At 31.7% G+C, this 17,424-nt stretch overlaps 2 protein-coding genes across 3 annotated transcripts; both read left to right on the top strand.

Moving 5' to 3' along the window:
- LOC102623909 (probable protein phosphatase 2C 60) lies at nt 1-8,723 on the top strand. Of its 2 annotated transcripts, XM_025093495.2 has the most exons (13): nt 259-538; nt 868-991; nt 2,727-2,790; nt 4,000-4,108; nt 4,828-4,981; nt 5,095-5,142; nt 5,620-5,712; nt 6,183-6,308; nt 7,066-7,189; nt 7,300-7,376; nt 7,773-7,825; nt 8,136-8,190; nt 8,272-8,723. In XM_025093495.2, exons 2-13 carry the CDS (start codon nt 875-877, stop codon nt 8,473-8,475), a joined length of 1,224 nt encoding a protein of 407 aa, XP_024949263.2. In that variant the 5' UTR covers nt 259-538; nt 868-874; the 3' UTR covers nt 8,476-8,723. The 2 variants fall into 2 exon arrangements, with proteins under 2 accessions (XP_006493384.3, XP_024949263.2); XM_006493321.4 differs by lacking the exons at nt 259-538; nt 5,095-5,142; nt 5,620-5,712 and adding an exon at nt 1-163.
- Nucleotides 8,724-13,739: 5,016 nt separating this feature from the next.
- LOC102623617 (chaperone protein dnaJ 8, chloroplastic) lies at nt 13,740-15,868 on the top strand. The gene is made up of 3 exons (XM_006493318.4): nt 13,740-14,197; nt 14,301-14,369; nt 15,394-15,868. Exons 1-3 carry the CDS (start codon nt 13,961-13,963, stop codon nt 15,577-15,579), a joined length of 492 nt encoding a protein of 163 aa, XP_006493381.2. The 5' UTR covers nt 13,740-13,960; the 3' UTR covers nt 15,580-15,868.
- Nucleotides 15,869-17,424: the final 1,556 nt, after the last annotated feature.

Below are 17,424 nucleotides of genomic sequence, written 5' to 3'. Positions count from 1 at the left end.
CGCTGCTGGTTTTCTCATTCAAAAACCAGTACATGCCAAAAAACAGAAAACAACAAACAGAAAGCGATCGTCAAATTTATCATCCAATTTTCCAAATCAAGTCCCCCAAAAAAAACTCTCATCACTCACTCTTAACAGATCTCATTCTCTCTCTGCTCAAAGTGTACGGACACTTCGACTTTCGTTATTTATTTTATTTTAATTTTTCATGTAATATTTGTTTTCTTAATTATCTGCCGTGTTTTTTTTTTTTTAAATTTGATTTCGATTTATCTTTTATAATTCACTCCGTTCAATTCGATCTCCACTATATTATCTTACAGACTTCGTGTAAACTTTACATTATTTGTTCTCTTTCACGATCCGTTTGGTTTGCAAGAAAACGCGAGAAAATCGAAAGAATTTTTTTAAAAAAAAAAAAAAAGTGAAAGCGCGCACACACTCTGTACTGCTTCAAAACCGTTTACCTTTTTAGCGCTTAGAAAATTCAAAAGATTTTGAATGCTCTGTTTTACTCGACAAACAAGGAGTCTTACAGGTTCATATCCTTTTCGATTATATTTATTTAATTAATTTAGTTTTTGTTTCATTAGCTTGCGTTAATCTGGTGATCGGATTGGTTTAACATGTAATTTAGTTGACTTTTTTTTTTCCCCGTGAGGTTGCTTAGAAAATTATATACCAAACCTCTAAATTGCATTGTAATTATTAAAAATATCTTTATTAGGTATCAAATGTTTCCTTTTTTGTTTTCTTATTTAGAAGCTAACATTTATATTGTCGTTAATATATGTATGCGGTAGTGAATGTGAAGAATGACTGAGTTTTGTGATTATTTATTTATTTACCTTTTTGGTGCTGTTTCAGAAAGAAAATGGGGGTATATCTGAGCACCCCCAAGACTGAGAAGTTCTCGGAGGATGGTCAAAATGAGAATGTTCGATATGGATTGTCGTCGATGCAGGGGTGGCGTGCGACCATGGAAGATGCTGTGAGTACCTTTTGCACTATTAGTATTTACTTAAATTTTGCCAGTATGGGACTTAATTACATGCTCGAAAGTATGAGAATGTAATACTGTTTTCTAGTATATGGCTTTTGTTTATATCCTAATTAATTGGAATGTTCCATGGAATCTCTTAAAGATTGAGAAATGGATTGGAGCTTTATAAGTATATTATCATATGTTGGTTGACTCTGTGCAACCACTAAAACCTTTGTATAGATGGTTAAAGAATATACTGAAGCTATGATACTACAGAATATAAGGGTAATCACAATAGCATTGCATTTCTGGCAACATATCGTCAAACACATATTCTTAATAACATTTGGTGAAATGTTTGTAAGTCATTACAATAGACAGCATATTACCATCTAAATTAAGCAAAACATCAGCATTGGGAGGCGATGTAGGACTGGTTTTAGCGTCAATAGATTTAGGTCATTTTTCTGAAGAACAACTGTTGGGTAGATGAGATTCTTTCTTTAGACTTAGTTAGGATAATGATGGTGTAACAATATGTTCTGATGTATATTGAAATAGTCAAACCTGTGGATAATGTTCCAGGGTATTGAATTGTACTTTTGAGCAGTGAACAATAATCCAGCTTAGAGCTGAATCAAACTCAATGGACTGACATCCTGTTCAGCAAAAGAGTATATTGTCAAAATACCCTCAAGACTAAAACTTGATAAAACTACAAAAATAAAGAACTGATGCCTTGATCGGCTGTGGTGAACCATCATTTCTAGACCAAAAAGATGCCTTTATGATTATGTTGGGTATGATGTTATGAATTGGCATATAAAGAAAACTATATAGTTTTTTTGTAACTATGCAATTGACATGGCGTGGGACATGTGAACGTATAGATTTAGGAATCATTTTATTAAATTACTGCTTGCCCGAAAAACGTAAGCTTATGGGTAAGGCCAACAACATTATTTAAGTTCTAAATGGTTTTTACATTTAGGGCTCTGGATCAAATACAGCAATAAGGAATACAGAAATCTTAAGCATGCCTTATTTTTAATCATTTTTGTAAAGAGATCCAATCATTTTTGTAAAGAGATCCATACACACGAGAACTTGGTGAAACTGGCTTTGTTGCCATATTAATTTGCTACTCGACCTAAAAATTTAAAGCTTTTATATTTAATGTTCCGTTAATATTAATTAAGTTCTAATAGTAGCTTTGGCATAGCTAGTACATGAATGTGATGAAACGAAAGGGGACTTATTATTGTTGAAGCAGGTGAGATTTCAAATGAGTTGATTTGCTTCTGTAGTATCTTATATTTTGGAATTAATTACTCTCTTTGGCCTCACTCTTATTAACCTTAAATATTTCTATCAATATAAGATTATTTTGTCGAAACTCATCAAAACACTTCAGAAATGTGCTGCTTAACCTTCCAAAGCGTGAGAACTTTAACATTGTCGATACTCTTTCTAGTATTCATTCTGTTTTACAAATATAACTTAGTCTGAAAGAAGAAGATATGTTCCTTTTATTGACACTGTGTCCAGGTTTGTTGGGAGACTAGTGTGTCTTGTGTGGGTTTTGACAATGATATGGCTCCTTAAAATGCATCTTGCCATCAAGTATATAGATACTGCTATTTTCTTATTGTGGGAACAATTAGTGAACTTAGCTTTTAATTTTCTGTAAATCAATGCAATTTTGCTTGTACATGCTAAAATTTTCTGAGTTGTTCTACAGCATGCAGCTTATCCAGATTTGGACAGTTCTACATCTTTCTTTGGTGTTTATGATGGCCACGGTGGTAAGTATATGCGTTCTGTAATTTCTGAATTCAGTTAGTAAGTTTCAAATCTTTCTTATTATCTTTTAAAGTTTTTATGCAGTTGTATGTGGTATTTGAGTTGCTTTTCTTTAAAGAACTTAATTTATTTCTCTGTTAATAATCTAATTACTTCTTGATTAACAAATTATTTGATGGTCAGTTGATTTCTTATCATAATTGCTTGCCACATTGGAACCTTTGCATAAATTAAAAGCATTTTCTAGTAGCTCACAGTGGGTGTAGATGTAAAAACCTTAGTCTTCTCTGTTACCTTGAGCTTCAATTCCACCGTCAGGAATTTAAAAATTTGTTTAGGTGTGAATGTGTTTGGTCGGAAAGCAAGGTCTACAGACATATATTTAGCCTAATTTAAATTATAAGAAACATATGCCTTCATTGCAAAGAGGATACTTAATTAATGAACTCCATGTATGTTGCTGTCATTAATGAACTAACTATTTACAATACGTATATTTGATGTAATGTGATGTAATGTTGGAATCAATAATGGTGGCTTGATTTGTTTAATTTTCTGTATGAAGTATTCTTCAGCTTTTACTTTCATCACACTTTTAGCATATTTGAGACTTCTGAGTTTTCCTATTACAACATTGCAACTCTAGGTCTCAGCAACTGCATCACTAAACAAGTTTTAAGCTTTCATTACTAAATTAGCACTTTTTAGGTCTGTCGAGTTATGATGTGCTTTCCTGTAGTGAATTTATTGTCAAATAGTAGCAGGTTAATTGAATGATATAAGTACAAGTTATATTACTTATAGTGAATTTACTTCTCAACAGATCATCAAGAGGAGATGCTATATCACATTACCTGTAGTTACTCTTTCATCTATCATTTTTTCCTTTGAATTAATTTTTTTTTTTTTTAAATGTTGCATTGAACACCTTACTAGATACTATTATAGGCTAACTCTTTTGTTAATACTGATGTGAGTTTCCAACTTTTTTTTTGGGGGGGTGTTTGCTGTTTGTGGAGTGGGGTTAATTAACACTAATAATACATTGTTTGTTTAGAAATTGTGAAATACTTATCCAGTAGCTCTAAGTATATTGGTATTAGACTGCTTATCTTGGTAAGGGTCTTCCATGCAACATTCTCTGGGATGGGATGCTGTTTTCAAATTATTTAATTCCATCTCATTTTCTTAGCAAAAGCATTGATATGTAGGTAAAGCAGTGGCCAAATTTTGTGCCAAGTATCTTCACCAGCAGGTGCTCAAACATGAAATTTATTCAGCTGGAGATTTAGTCACTTCAGCACAGAAAGCTTTTCTCAGGTGATATTGTTAAGATGTTCAAGAACTTTTACACTTGGTATTTTGAGCAGATGCCCGATGTAATCATAACTCCAAGAGGCAGCTGGTTGTCTTTTACCCCTAAGTCTTGTGTTCCATCTAGCTGGGAATCTGAAACTGGACATAGAACAATTATTGCCACTTTAACCATGTTATTGGCCATAAAGTTTTTCTTTCAGGCAATCACAGTTTTTTTTTTTTTGGGGGGGGGGGGGGGGGGGGGCTGTTTTTTCCCCCTTTTTTGGGTTTTTTTGGGGTTGGTGTTGGTTGCAGGAAGTGGGGGGTCGACTTAAGCTTTTGCAGCTCTTTGTGCCCAGATATTGATCTTTGATTGTTCAGACTCTAATTTTTCTTTATCTTGGCTATGGTATTCTGTTTTATTTGCTGGACATTTTTCTTAAACCTTTGCGTGAATTAGCTTGAAAAGGTGGAAACGGTATACTGGATCTGATCTGTCCGATAACTCAATGCCACATTCCACATCACTGATGTACTAAATTTATTGCTACTGACTTTGGCCATTGTTGGCTTAAATTTCTGAGGTGTTGTTTTCAGAAAAGTGAAAGAGAAAGAAGGAAGTTGCAATTTTTGGATGAAATTTTTGAATTTATTTAAAGCGAAATTACCTTTTGTGTTTCTGAAGTCAAAACTTTTGTTATATTCTTCTAATGCTTCCAGCTAGTGTAATATTGTTGGTGCAGAATGGATGAGATGATGCGTGGACAAAGGGGATGGAGAGAATTAGCTATACTGGGAGATAAAATGGACAAGTTTTCTGGCATGATTGAGGGGTTCATATGGTCTCCTAAGGGTGGTGAAGCCAATGATCATTTTGACGATTGGGCATCGGAGGAGGTACTTATCAACAATCTTTTGATTTTATGTACGAATAAACACTGCTTTTGGCTTTCTTTTTTTTTTCTCGATTGCTAGCAATTTTTTCTGCAATCTAAAATTTTTGTATGCAGTACAAGCAACATGGCTTTCTGCGGTATCTTATCAACAGACTTTTGATTGTATGTATGAATAAACAGTGCTTTCGGCTTTTCATTTGTTGATTGCTAGCAATTTTTCTGCAATTTAAAGTTTTTTGATGCAGTTCAAGCAACATGGCTTTTTGTGTCTTCTGAAGTTTGTTGCAATACTCTTATGGTTCTGAACATTAATGCCCATGTCAATATGCTACGGATCCTGGTTTTGAATTTCAGCAACCATTCTTCGTAATTTTTAACCTTTGAATTTTGTTGAAAATCAGTTCAAGTTTACATAAGCTAGGTTTGCTAAAATCTGTAAGTATTGAGTGCATGTTACTTTCATCTGCATTTGAATTTTGATCCCATTTTTCTGAAATCAGAGTGGTAACCTTTGCTGTAGTCAAATGCATTACCATGTATCCTTTTCATATCTGTCACTCATGCAAGGAATCTCAGACATTAAAATTAAATTGAAGGTCAGAATAGTGGATTGTTGGGAATTTTGATATCGTGTATTAGCCATTCAGAAAAGTCAAGCAGAAACCTACAGACAGCCTGGACAAGTGGACCCATCGTTATATGAGTGACTTCTTTTTTGTGGCTTTTCTGGAAGTACGTCTTTCTGCACCATGTAGGCAAATTGGGACTTGTAATTTACTCTAGGAATTGGTATATTGATTATTCAGAAGCATAAGCAATAGCCTTCTAATAAGGTTTTTGTTAGATTTAAAGTATATTATGTTTGGAAAACCAAAATTTAGTCCCTACACAGCAGATAGATGTGTAAATGAGTGCCATGAGTATAATTAAACTGAGGTTCTTTTTTCTTCACTTGACTTTAAAATCATCGTGGACGCATGCTTTGAGGTTTTTTTGTCGTTGTCTCCCAGCAATCTTTCAAATTATCTGGCATTGAGGCTTATTCTTTTCTTTTTGGCAGTTATTGATATGATTTGTCTCATTTTACTTGATATTATATCTCATTATGGTTGATTGATTTATCATCTGGTTCATCTGCTAATTTATGTTTATAATGTGATTAAAATTTTAATGACATGGTTAACATATGAAATAAAAACTAGGGTCCTCACTCAGATTTTCATGGACCAACTTCTGGAAGTACAGCTTGCGTAGCAATCATTAGAGACAAGCAACTCGTGGTTGCAAATGCTGGTGATTCTCGTTGTGTGTTATCGAGGAAGGGCCAGGTACTTTTTTTGCGTCTTCTGTGCTTTGCTACTTTGAACATTATACCTTTGCTTTTAGCCAATTGGGTAATATGTATGTTTTCCAATTCTTCTCCTCTGCACATCTGCTCTTGGTTCCATACAGTTCAGCGTTTTAAGTATTTTGTCTGAATGGTTAAAGAACATACTATTAGGTGAACCAATAATAACACTTCTAGGTGGCCCATTGTTCCCATGAATTTCTTTGATATTTGAACTGCATGTGACTTGAAAAGAGTGCGGTATGAGTTTTATGTGCATCATTTGATAGGGACCCATCAAGGTTAGTGGATATTTGATGAGATGAATGTGTTGAAATGCTATTAGTTATATTATGTTGTTCCATAATTTAATTGGATGCGAGGTACTTCTGTCAGTTCTTTTTAGCATCCTAAGCCCAACCCCACACCACACACCAACACAAAAATCAAATAAATTTCCCCTCCAAGGTTGGTGTGAGGGGGAATTGATCCCTTGATCTCTTGCTTCTACTGCAAGGGCCAAACCAACTTGGCTATTCCCTTAGGTACTATTGTCAGTTAAGGTCTTTCATTTGCTAAATTCCATATACTTCTCATTTTCCCAATGATTGCACTGGCAGCCAGCACTGCTTACTGATTTCTGAACATAGTGTCAAATCTTAGTTCTTGTATTCTTTGCCATGACACCTGTACAATGTAGTACTGCCATATTTAGCAAACCTACATGTGCAGTGTTTTATTGAAATCGTTTTCTGCAGGCACTTAATCTATCTAAAGACCATAAGCCTGATCTTGAGGTTGAGAAAGATAGAATTCTCAAAGCTGGTGGTTTTATACAAGTTGGACGTGTTAATGGAAGTTTAAATTTGGCGAGAGCTATTGGTAATTATATTCATTTTAGTATCAGTCCCACTTGAAAGTGAAATAATAGAGATTTCTTTTCTTCTTAATTTCAATTGCCTCTTGTGCGAATGGCTTTCTGGTGGTGCCAGGAGATGTGGAGTTCAAGCTAAACAAAAGTTTGCCTGCTGAAAAACAGATTGTGACTGCCAATCCTGATATAAGTACTGTAAGTTGCATCAGTACTTCTGTGTTATTTCGGTTATCTTATTTCGAATGTCAAACTGGCACCTAAGATTTATTTAATATTATATCAAACATTGTTAGTTTTTTTTTACATGTCTATTTTCTATATATGTGGTATATATTTCCTTTATTTGGAAGAATTTGATGAATATGTGTTGGTTTTTACCATTTGTATGCTAGGATATGTTACTGTCTAATAGACATATTCTAGTCGCATTGCAATATTCTTACCTTTTCCTTATTTGTCTTGAATTAGATTGAATTTGATGAATATGTATTGGTTATTACCGTTTGTATGCTAGGATATGTTTACTGTCTAATAGACATAGTCTATTGACATTGCAATATTCTTACTTTTTCCTTATTTGACTTGAATTAGATTGAACTTTGTGATGACGATGAGTTTCTTGTCATAGCTTGTGATGGGATTTGGTAAGTTACTCTCTACTTTTAATTATAGATAAATGGTTTTTAGTTAAAGAAATCTATTTCATTTTTGCTGCACTAGATTTAGAATTTATTTCTGTAATGTACAACCCAAACATTGTGAGAAATTACTATCTGCAGCGACTTTTATACTTTAGTAGTATCTATGACTAGCTAATGCTACGTCTTTTTGCATCTTCAATATTTCAATTTTAGCTTTAATGGTATTTGGCCTGCATGTATTTCCTAGCAAATGCTTGAAATTCAGTTAACAATATTTTCTGTTAATTTGATGAATCTCCAACTTGTGTTCCAGGGATTGCCTTTCAAGTCAAGAACTTGTCGATTTTGTCAGGGATCAATTAACCAACGTAAGTGTTTTAAGATGCCCTGTGAAATGTTGTTGGATATAAGTACTTAGAAGGTAACAAAGGTCATCTGATCTTATGCAGGAAACAAAACTATCAGTCATTTGCGAGAAAGTATTCGATCGGTGCTTGGCTCCATCAGCTGGTGGTGAAGGATGCGACAACATGACCATGATCTTGGTTCAGTTTAAAATTCTTTCTAATAATGGTCCTTCTGCGGCTGAGCAGCCACCATCTGACCAACAATCCAAGTTAGCCAGCAGTTCAGCAGGGACTGAATCGAATTAGCTGTAGCACTCTTTGCACTGACTAAATGGTACTCATTTTCTACTGTCTGAAACACTGCTGAGCTCAGAACCATGGTCCCTGATTTTACATTCGGAAAACGATTCTCATGATTTGGTTGTAAATATTTAAGCTTTTTCATTTTAATGGGATAGATAATCCTTAAAGATCTCTGTACATGTGTGTACTTTTACTCTGGTTTGTTTTCAAAATTGAAATCACTACTGAGAATAGTGTCTTTCAATTCCAAATGTGAGCGTAGTCGCTGCTTAATTCAGATCGAGGAAGCATTAGAATTTTTTTTTTTTTTAAAAAAAAAAGGGCTTTGAGACTTTGAGAATTATTATAAACCTTTTGAAAATTATGGATTTTTCATTGTCATAAAATTTATCAAATAACTTTTTCTTTTTTTCTTCCCTATATCATTCAAACTAGTGACTCTGTTTGCAATTAGATGAAATATTGGCATTTATTACAGGTGCTTTGTTTCTTGATTTAGTTTTTGTTTTTACTTTGGCCATTTTGCTTTTGATGCAGAAGGGAGTTATTTCTTTAAATGGATTATGTTTTCTATTTATTATCAGACCAATGGAATAAATTCTTTAGAAAGTCAGTTGATGGTCTTTTATATTATAATAATTGTTCATTATTGTACAGCTGATTATGTAGGGTGAGAAGCAAAAAATAGTTGTAAAATGGATTATATTATTTTATACCATATAAAATAATAATAATAATAATAATAATGAAGTAAGAATGCGTTAATTAGAACATATCGGAGCAATCGTATCTTTTAACTCCTTATAATACAGTTTGATTTTAACATTATAAGGTAATTATAACACTAGAAAAATAGGGTTTTTCTTAATATTTTTAAACTTTGTTTTGGAATACCATTTCATCTCACCATTTCTTTCTTTAAATGGATTATGTTATTTTCTTGGTCAGTTGTTTCATTGCCACATTGTGTGCATGTTCCTATTTTCATGCTTTCTTTTTGGTGCTCTCCATTGGTTTGTTTTCGTTTTGTTTTTTCATTCAAGGCTAAATTTGGCAGTGAATTCTACGTCCAATGCTAACAGAATTTAACTCGAATGAGAGAATTCAATCAGATTATAACTCAAATCAAAACCTGATCAGCCCAAATTGAATTTTATGTTTGAATAAAATTAATTTGTAAATTTGAACTTTTCGAAACCCACCCAGATTAGTATGAATGCAAGTCGCAAATTTCACCTTGTAAAACCCGCATAAGCTTCTTAAACCATATGCAATAATGTTCTCCTCTATAATGATACTGGATTGCAAACGCCGTTGTTAAGTTGAACTCTAAAATAGTTTTGAAAATACAAGATGCATTGCAGACGCCGTTGTTAAGTTGAACTCTAAAATAGTTCTGAAAATATAAGATGCTAAATTGAATTCTAAATTTGAAGTCTAAAACGGTTCTACAAAATCTAAGGAAATTGCTATGTTGAACTCTAAAACATTAAAATGTATGAATTTTAGGTTAGTTTCCTCTACTGTTTTGATCCGAGTGTATATTTTTGTTTAACATAAATAAATACAAAGTCTATGCCATTTCCAATAGAGAAGGAAAACTTTAAAAAGCATAGAAAATTTTTTGACACATGCAGATCTTTTAGAAAAGGATGATTTAGAGAATTCTTTGATGCATATCATGTGTTAGGAAACAGATGATAAACAAATAATTAAATCAAGGAATTTCTTTGTGTGTCTCATGAACTTTGTGTTTGATAAGACGAAATGTATAACATATGATTAAATCAATGAATATCATAAAAAAAGGAAAAGTAATTCAAAAACATTTTACTAATGTCAAAAAACCAACATATATAAAATAAATTTTAGTCGCAATCAAAGAAACGAAAAACATATTATATATATAATCTGTGGTGTTCCCTTTTTTTTTTAACGGATTATTCCGTTAACAAAATTTACATAATGTATGACTATGACATTAATATGAGATTCTTAAATTTTTAATTTGTGGGCTGTGACTATGGTATCTCAGAGATGTATTATATCCCACAATTTGAGTATTGTTAGATAGTTAGATTTTGTTAATTTTTTTACCATTTGAAGATACTTAGGTTGTGGAGTACGATACCTTTAAAATATTTTAGTTGGACCATAATTTATGAGAATATGATCCTCTCATGTTTCTCTCTTGATTAGAGTTATTATGAGATTTAAAAATTGACCATAGCCTTCTTCACAAATGAAAAAAACAGTTCTTTACTTCTATTTATAAGATTTGAATCTCATACTGATCTTTTAAAACAATTCTATTTATTAATTTTAAAGATTTTTTACCATTTAATTTCTTAATTTTTTTTATTTGTTAATCACTCACCACTGATCATGACAGAATGAATACTAATCTTAATTTATAACGCTGATTGCTTTATTTGACTGCAATGTCAACAATACATGGAATAAAAATAAAAAACCTTCCTGCTATAATAATTGGCATATTATTTAAATCATAAAATCGCAGCAACTTGCCTTAAAAACTACTTGTTCTTTCTGGATTGCAACTTCTTGGAATTTTTTCTTTGCGAAAAATAACTTTATGTTTAAAATAAGTGCATTGTTTGGCTGATTGATGAATAAGACTTTGATGCCTTATCCCATTTAAAGTTAAATATCATCTTCTCATGTCATTTAGTTCATATATTAAAATATTTTATGCAATTTGAGATTCCATTTTTTTTATAATTGCCAAGATGGAGGATATTATTGGGAGGATTGGCAAGGGAATCTCTCTTACCTCTTTCAATTTTGTTTTTCTTATTTGTCATAATTTGAAAAATGATTTCTCTATTATAACAAAATAAGGTTAATTTTTTTAATTTCTTCACATATTAAAAATTAATGTGTTCCATATTGCAAACTAAAATTACACCCATTATAATGTGACATGCAGATTTTCAATCGAAACAAAAACTACTACGCATTAAATAACATAAAAATGCTTTTTATATCCACGACGTTAATTTTTTTTTTCAATAGAATTAATTTAGAATATAATTTATTCTAAAGTAGGATTAGCATTTCAGGATTTTAAAAAGACATACATTGAATTTATTTCAAATGTGTCTTTCAGGGATTTAAATTTAATGTTGACCTAGTCTTTTTGTTAAATTTTCTTTAAAAAATATATATTTGATAGTTATTGAATAAGAATATAAAATTAATTAAATTTTAGCCGCTTATTATCATACATACATATGTAACAGAAAAATATAAAAAATTAAATGTAGGTCAATTTAGTACGGAATTCAAATATGTGTTTAAGATTATGAAAGTTAACGTAGCTCGGGTCAATACAAAATTTAAATTTCATTAAAAGAAAGAAAGAAAAAAACTGGTAATCTTTTTTCTTAAAACGTGTTCTTTTTTTATATTTTTCCTTAATTTTTAATTTTTTAATCCACGTGGACCTTATGTAATACCGACAGTGCAAAATCCAATCCCGTACGGTTTACGAAAACAGAAATTGAATCATCGCCGTTCGATCCGTATACCGAAAACGAGCAAACCCTAGATTGAAGGAAAATTCAGATAAAAATCACGAATGAACACATGCGTGCCACGTATCACCCCATGTGAACAATCGTCTTATCTACAATCCCAGTCATTATTTTTTTCAAAACGAACCGTTTCCCACTCGAAATACAAGCCGAAAACAACTGATATTATCCATTCCGTTATCATTTATCCGCTTCTCAAAAATATTAATTTTTTAAAAACACCATTCGCCTTAACTTTCGTGCCCACGAGGTAAATCCAGATCTCCGGTACTTTTTGTCTCTCACCACATCATATCTTACCACGTGTCACCATGTCTCGTCACTAATAATTTATGCCTCTATATTTCATGTATTTTAATTTTTACCCCTAATTGTTTATAATTTATCTGATGTCCTCGCTTACTTCTTAAATTGTAATTTCCTCCCTATGTTTTGATGTTTCTTTTTCTTTTTTGGTGTTAGGTGGGCAAATCATTAGTTTGACTTTTCCTTTCTTGCCTTTTTTTTTTTTTTAATAATTCAAGCACCATCATACATCTAACAATAGCATGATAGATCTAAGATCACACTTATTGAATCGAATGATTAATTTGTTGATCAAGCACTATGTGAACGAAACATTTTCTATCATAAATTGAAAGGAACAAGGTGAGATTTGAAGCATAAGGTACTATTAAAAATTATAATTAAGATTTGAAAATGGTATTACATTAAATACAAGAGAGTGACTCATGGTTCTTATCTTCTTTCACAAATACATATTTATAAAGTGGTTGAAAGTTTCTATGAATTTATGCTTTATAACATATAGTTTGACTCGAACAACGGTCCTTGCATGCAATGTCTTGTGTTTTAGAATTTTGTTTCAATGCATTTCTTAATTGACACTTCAAAATTTTCATGTTCATTAATATTTCTAAACTAATAATTTTTTATTAAAATTTAGAATGAGATGTGAATATTGCACGTACAAAATAATCAACATAAAATGGAGACAAAGTCCTAAATTTGCCGTGTTATTACAATAATTGACCATGACTTTGTTGACTTAAAAGGGAAGGTTTAAGGATCTTTCTTTCCCATTACCGGTGTTCCATTTCACACAACTAAATAATATGAATAAACCAACTTGACATTGTTTTATCATTTATTAAATTAAAGGGTATCAAAGAAGAAACAACTCAATTGCACCTAGGAACCCATATAAAACTAAGGGCACCAACAGAAATTAAAAAAAAAAAAAGCAATAAAATATATTCCTAAAATAAACCAACACATTTTATTTTGAGGTAAAAATGATTAAAAGACGTGAAAGGCCAAAATAAAAGTCCCGCAAGCTGACTCGGACAGCAAAAGCCATCAAAATAGCAAAATAGATAAGAACAAAACAACATCAACTCTCTCTCTCTTTCTTTCACATAAAATATTTATATTTATTTTATTCCCATAAAAATTAAAAAAATGAAATTACACGTCACCCCATCTTTGGGAAGGATTGTTCATCTCACCTTGGGGTAATAACAGTTCGATCTCAAACTTTTTAATATTTACAAATAGGTCCCCTACTTTAATCTCCTTCGGCGGTTGTGCCCAGTGCTCCTGGCGGCCTAACCAACTTATTTTTTATTTAATAAATTATAAAACCTCGGGGGCCAAAATGTTATTGACCAAATACTTTTCCCTCTATAAATATATGAATAAACGCCCCTCATCTGAACAGTGGCTCTCCCTAATCTCTATCCATTATTTATTATTAGCCAATCTAAATTCATCGTCATTGAATCTCATCTATCCAAAAAAGAAAAAAAAAAGAAGAAGAAAATCAAATTTTGCTTGTGGGATCTTTTGCTTTCAACGTATAAAGAAAGAAAGAAAGAAAGAAAGATTAAAGCTTGTTGCTCGCGGCTTTGTGAGTTTTTGATTTGAGAAAAATGGCAAGTGTTGCAGGGACGATCGGAGCAAATGGGTCGTCGGGTTCATCATCTTCATGGACTCAGCTGAAGAATATGAAGAAGAAAAAAATGATGATGGGCAGAGTCAAGGTCATTTGCTCTGCTTCTTATTCATCTTCATCGTCTTCTGTTATGGATCCTTACAAGACTCTCAGGATTCAGCGTGGTGCCTCTGAATCTGAGGTCAAGAAAGCCTTTAGGCAGCTTGCTTTGCAGGTTTCTTTCTCCATTCTTTATAGAGTTAAAATTTTGTTTTTTTTTCAGGTTTTGTTTATGGGTTTTTGCTCAAAATTTGTTTTCTTGTTCTTTATTTTTGCAGTATCATCCGGATGTATGCAGAGGAAACAATTGTGGAGTTCAGTTTCATCTGATTAATGAAGCCTATGATGTATGTTAAAACAATTCTCTTATAATTTTTTTCTTTTTTAAAAAAGAAATTATCTTACTTGTGTGATTTTAGGATTTTTTTTTAAATCAGCATTTAATTAGTTGTATTACAGGATTTAATTAGGGAAAAAAACGAAACCTGAGTTGGAGAAATAAATGAAAATTTATTGCTTGTTTATCCACTCAAATGATTTTATTGGAATATTATTAAATTGGAGATCTTATTTTAATTTTTGGGATAATTTTGCAGTAAAATTAAAAAAAAAAACTCAGAATAATACCAAAATCAATTTTTCTATTTTTAAAAAAAATTGATTTAGATTTGTAATAATAGAGTGTAGAGTAGTGTAGGAATCCTAAAAAGAAAAATTCTACAAGAATGTTGTCTTTAATGGGCAAAATTGCTTTATTGATTGGTTCTGTTTTTTTGTTTTTGTCCATAAAAATTGAAACAAGATGAAATTGGGCTAAAATTTAAAAACTCAGAATAATACCATAAAAAAAAAAATTGATTTAGATTTATAATAATTGAGTGTAGAGTAGCGTAGGAATCCTAAAAAGAAAAATTCTACAAGAATGTTTACTTTAATGGGCAATATCGCTTAATTGATTGGTTCTTCTTTTGTTTTTGTCCATAAAAATTGAAACAAGATGAAGTTGGGTATGGATGAATGGTGATTAATGGAATGGGTGATGTGTCCCCATCGCCTACCATATTCTAATATCTGGAAAAGCAAAAACAAAAATTGAAATCATTTTTGAAAAGGCACGGGGTTTGGTGAGTTCATTGGACGTCAAATTTCTTATTGTTATGTCTTTTCGTTTGTTGAAGGATCGCTTTAGCAAAAAGCATACATAAAAGTTAGAAGATCATATGGCCTTTTGAGGCCCAAAAAATCATTAGGCTGGGCCCCCAAATGATTGTCCTTGGGCGGGTCAAAATCGAGACATAATCTGATATGTTAAACTTGTAACCGTATTTGTATTTGAACTAATTTTGGGTTGTTCACTGTGGTGTTATACAGATGGTGATGAATAATTTCAGGGAGGAACCCAATGAACCGGAGATTATGTACCAGCCGTACGATGGAGGAATTGATGAGCCGTTTAGGGGAATGAACGACCCAGATTGGGATTTATGGGAGGAGTGGATGGGGTGGGAAGGTGCTGGAATTAGGGATTACTCATCGCACGTTAATCCTTACATCTAAAACTTTGTAATTAATTAAAAAAAAAAACTCAAAAAGTAATAATGAGAGAATGGTCGTGTACCCACGTCTTTGTTGGTGTACATAAAAGATGTGGAGGAGTGAGGGAAAATTAAAAAAAAAAAAAAAAAGCCATTATTTGGTGTACATATGTAGTAAGCTTAGGTAATGGCTTTTGATACTTATTCAAACCACTAGTGATTGAAAGTTGTCCCCAAAAATATTTATTGGGCCGGTGTTTATAATAAGCTCATCGCCCATTTCTATTTTAAATTTGAAGTGCTTCAAATCACCTTTTGAGTTGTATTTTTATCATTTGTGTCTTAAATCCTGAGCTGGGTACCTTGATAGTTGATATCTTCCCCCAAGAAGGATAAGAAAATAAAAATTTGGAGGAAAAAAAAGTGAAAAATTGCAATGCAAAGCAAAGCAATACAAACCAAAATAAATAATTGACTCGGTTGTGATAAACTAATACGTTGTGTTAATCAATGGGGAACCAATGGGCCTTTTGCCAGTGGAAGATTTGTTGCAATTACAATATTGAGGGTAAGATTATAATATTGAGAGTTTTAATATTGAGTGTAAGATTATAATATTAAGAGTAAGAATTTGAGTTTTTATAAAAATATTATGGAGTTAAAGTATCTCTAAAAGATTTTTTAAATTTTAATTTATTTACTAATGTGACAAATAAGTATATAAAAAAATATAATTTTCTTCAAAAGACTCATCAAATAAAAATAAATTAATATTATTTTAATCAAATCTTTTCTACTATCAAATTGAATTACTGTTATGTTTTTTAAAGGAAACATAAATAATAATTATTACAGTCTTATCTTTTCAATAAATAATAATAAAATATTAATAGAAGAGGAAAAAACTTACTCGGTAATATTGAAGAGTGAAACAAATTTTATTTGAATAATTTAAATTAACGTGTCTTTTGAAGTGTTTAATATTGATATGTCTCTTTAAATAAGAAGTAAAATTTTATTTGAAAAGTCTTTTGAAGATGCTCTTAGTTTCAGTTCTCATTTAATTATCTAATAATTGAATGGAGATAGTCTCATTGAATGGAGACAGACTCTCTATCACAAAATATAAGTAGAGTGGACACCTCTTAAATATTAGAGAGAGGTTTAAAGAATCTGGACAACTTCAGATAAGCACATGCCAAGAGGAAATCTCAATTATAAGTACATGATAAGAATTTATTTTTAAATATTAATTATAATATCTTATATAATATCCGCTAACAGTCGTTAATAACCGTATTAAAAAAAAATGCATTGTGTTAAAATATTTTGTTCGGGGGTGTTGCGGGCTAATTGGCTGTGTATATCTGGCCCTATTGGAATTTGAACTTGCAACTTCAGTGCGAAACATTGTTGTAAAAGCCCAAATGGGTCAAAAATTTACACGAGTAGTGTTCTTGGCATGCCTCTAATATTATGGATGGCAATGGAGAGGGGAGGAGACCAATCTCTCCGTACTCACCCCCGATATTTTACGTATGTTCCCGTCCCCTCCCCGTCCCCGTTAAAATTATTTAAGAGAATTCACATCCCCTCTCTGAATAATAACAGGGAATCTCTGAGGGTCCCTGATCCCCGAATAACTAATATATATTTTTTTTGTTTTCGATTTTGAATTAGTCATATTAAAATAAAAAATTAAAATAAAAGTAAAGTTCGAAATATATATCACATTAATATCCATTACAAAAGTCACATACATTAAATTAGTAAGTAACGCAGCATGCAAGGGATACAAACTATCATGAATTAATTAATAGTCTAATACAAAATTGTTACAAATAAAATCAAATTTACAAAATTAACT

The sequence above is a fragment of the Citrus sinensis genome, chromosome 7, assembly GCF_022201045.2.
Source record: "Citrus sinensis cultivar Valencia sweet orange chromosome 7, DVS_A1.0, whole genome shotgun sequence".
Lineage (NCBI taxonomy): Eukaryota > Viridiplantae > Streptophyta > Magnoliopsida > Sapindales > Rutaceae > Citrus > Citrus sinensis.
The sequence above is the reverse complement of the archived record's forward strand: the minus strand, read 5'-3'. Positions and strand labels throughout refer to the sequence as shown.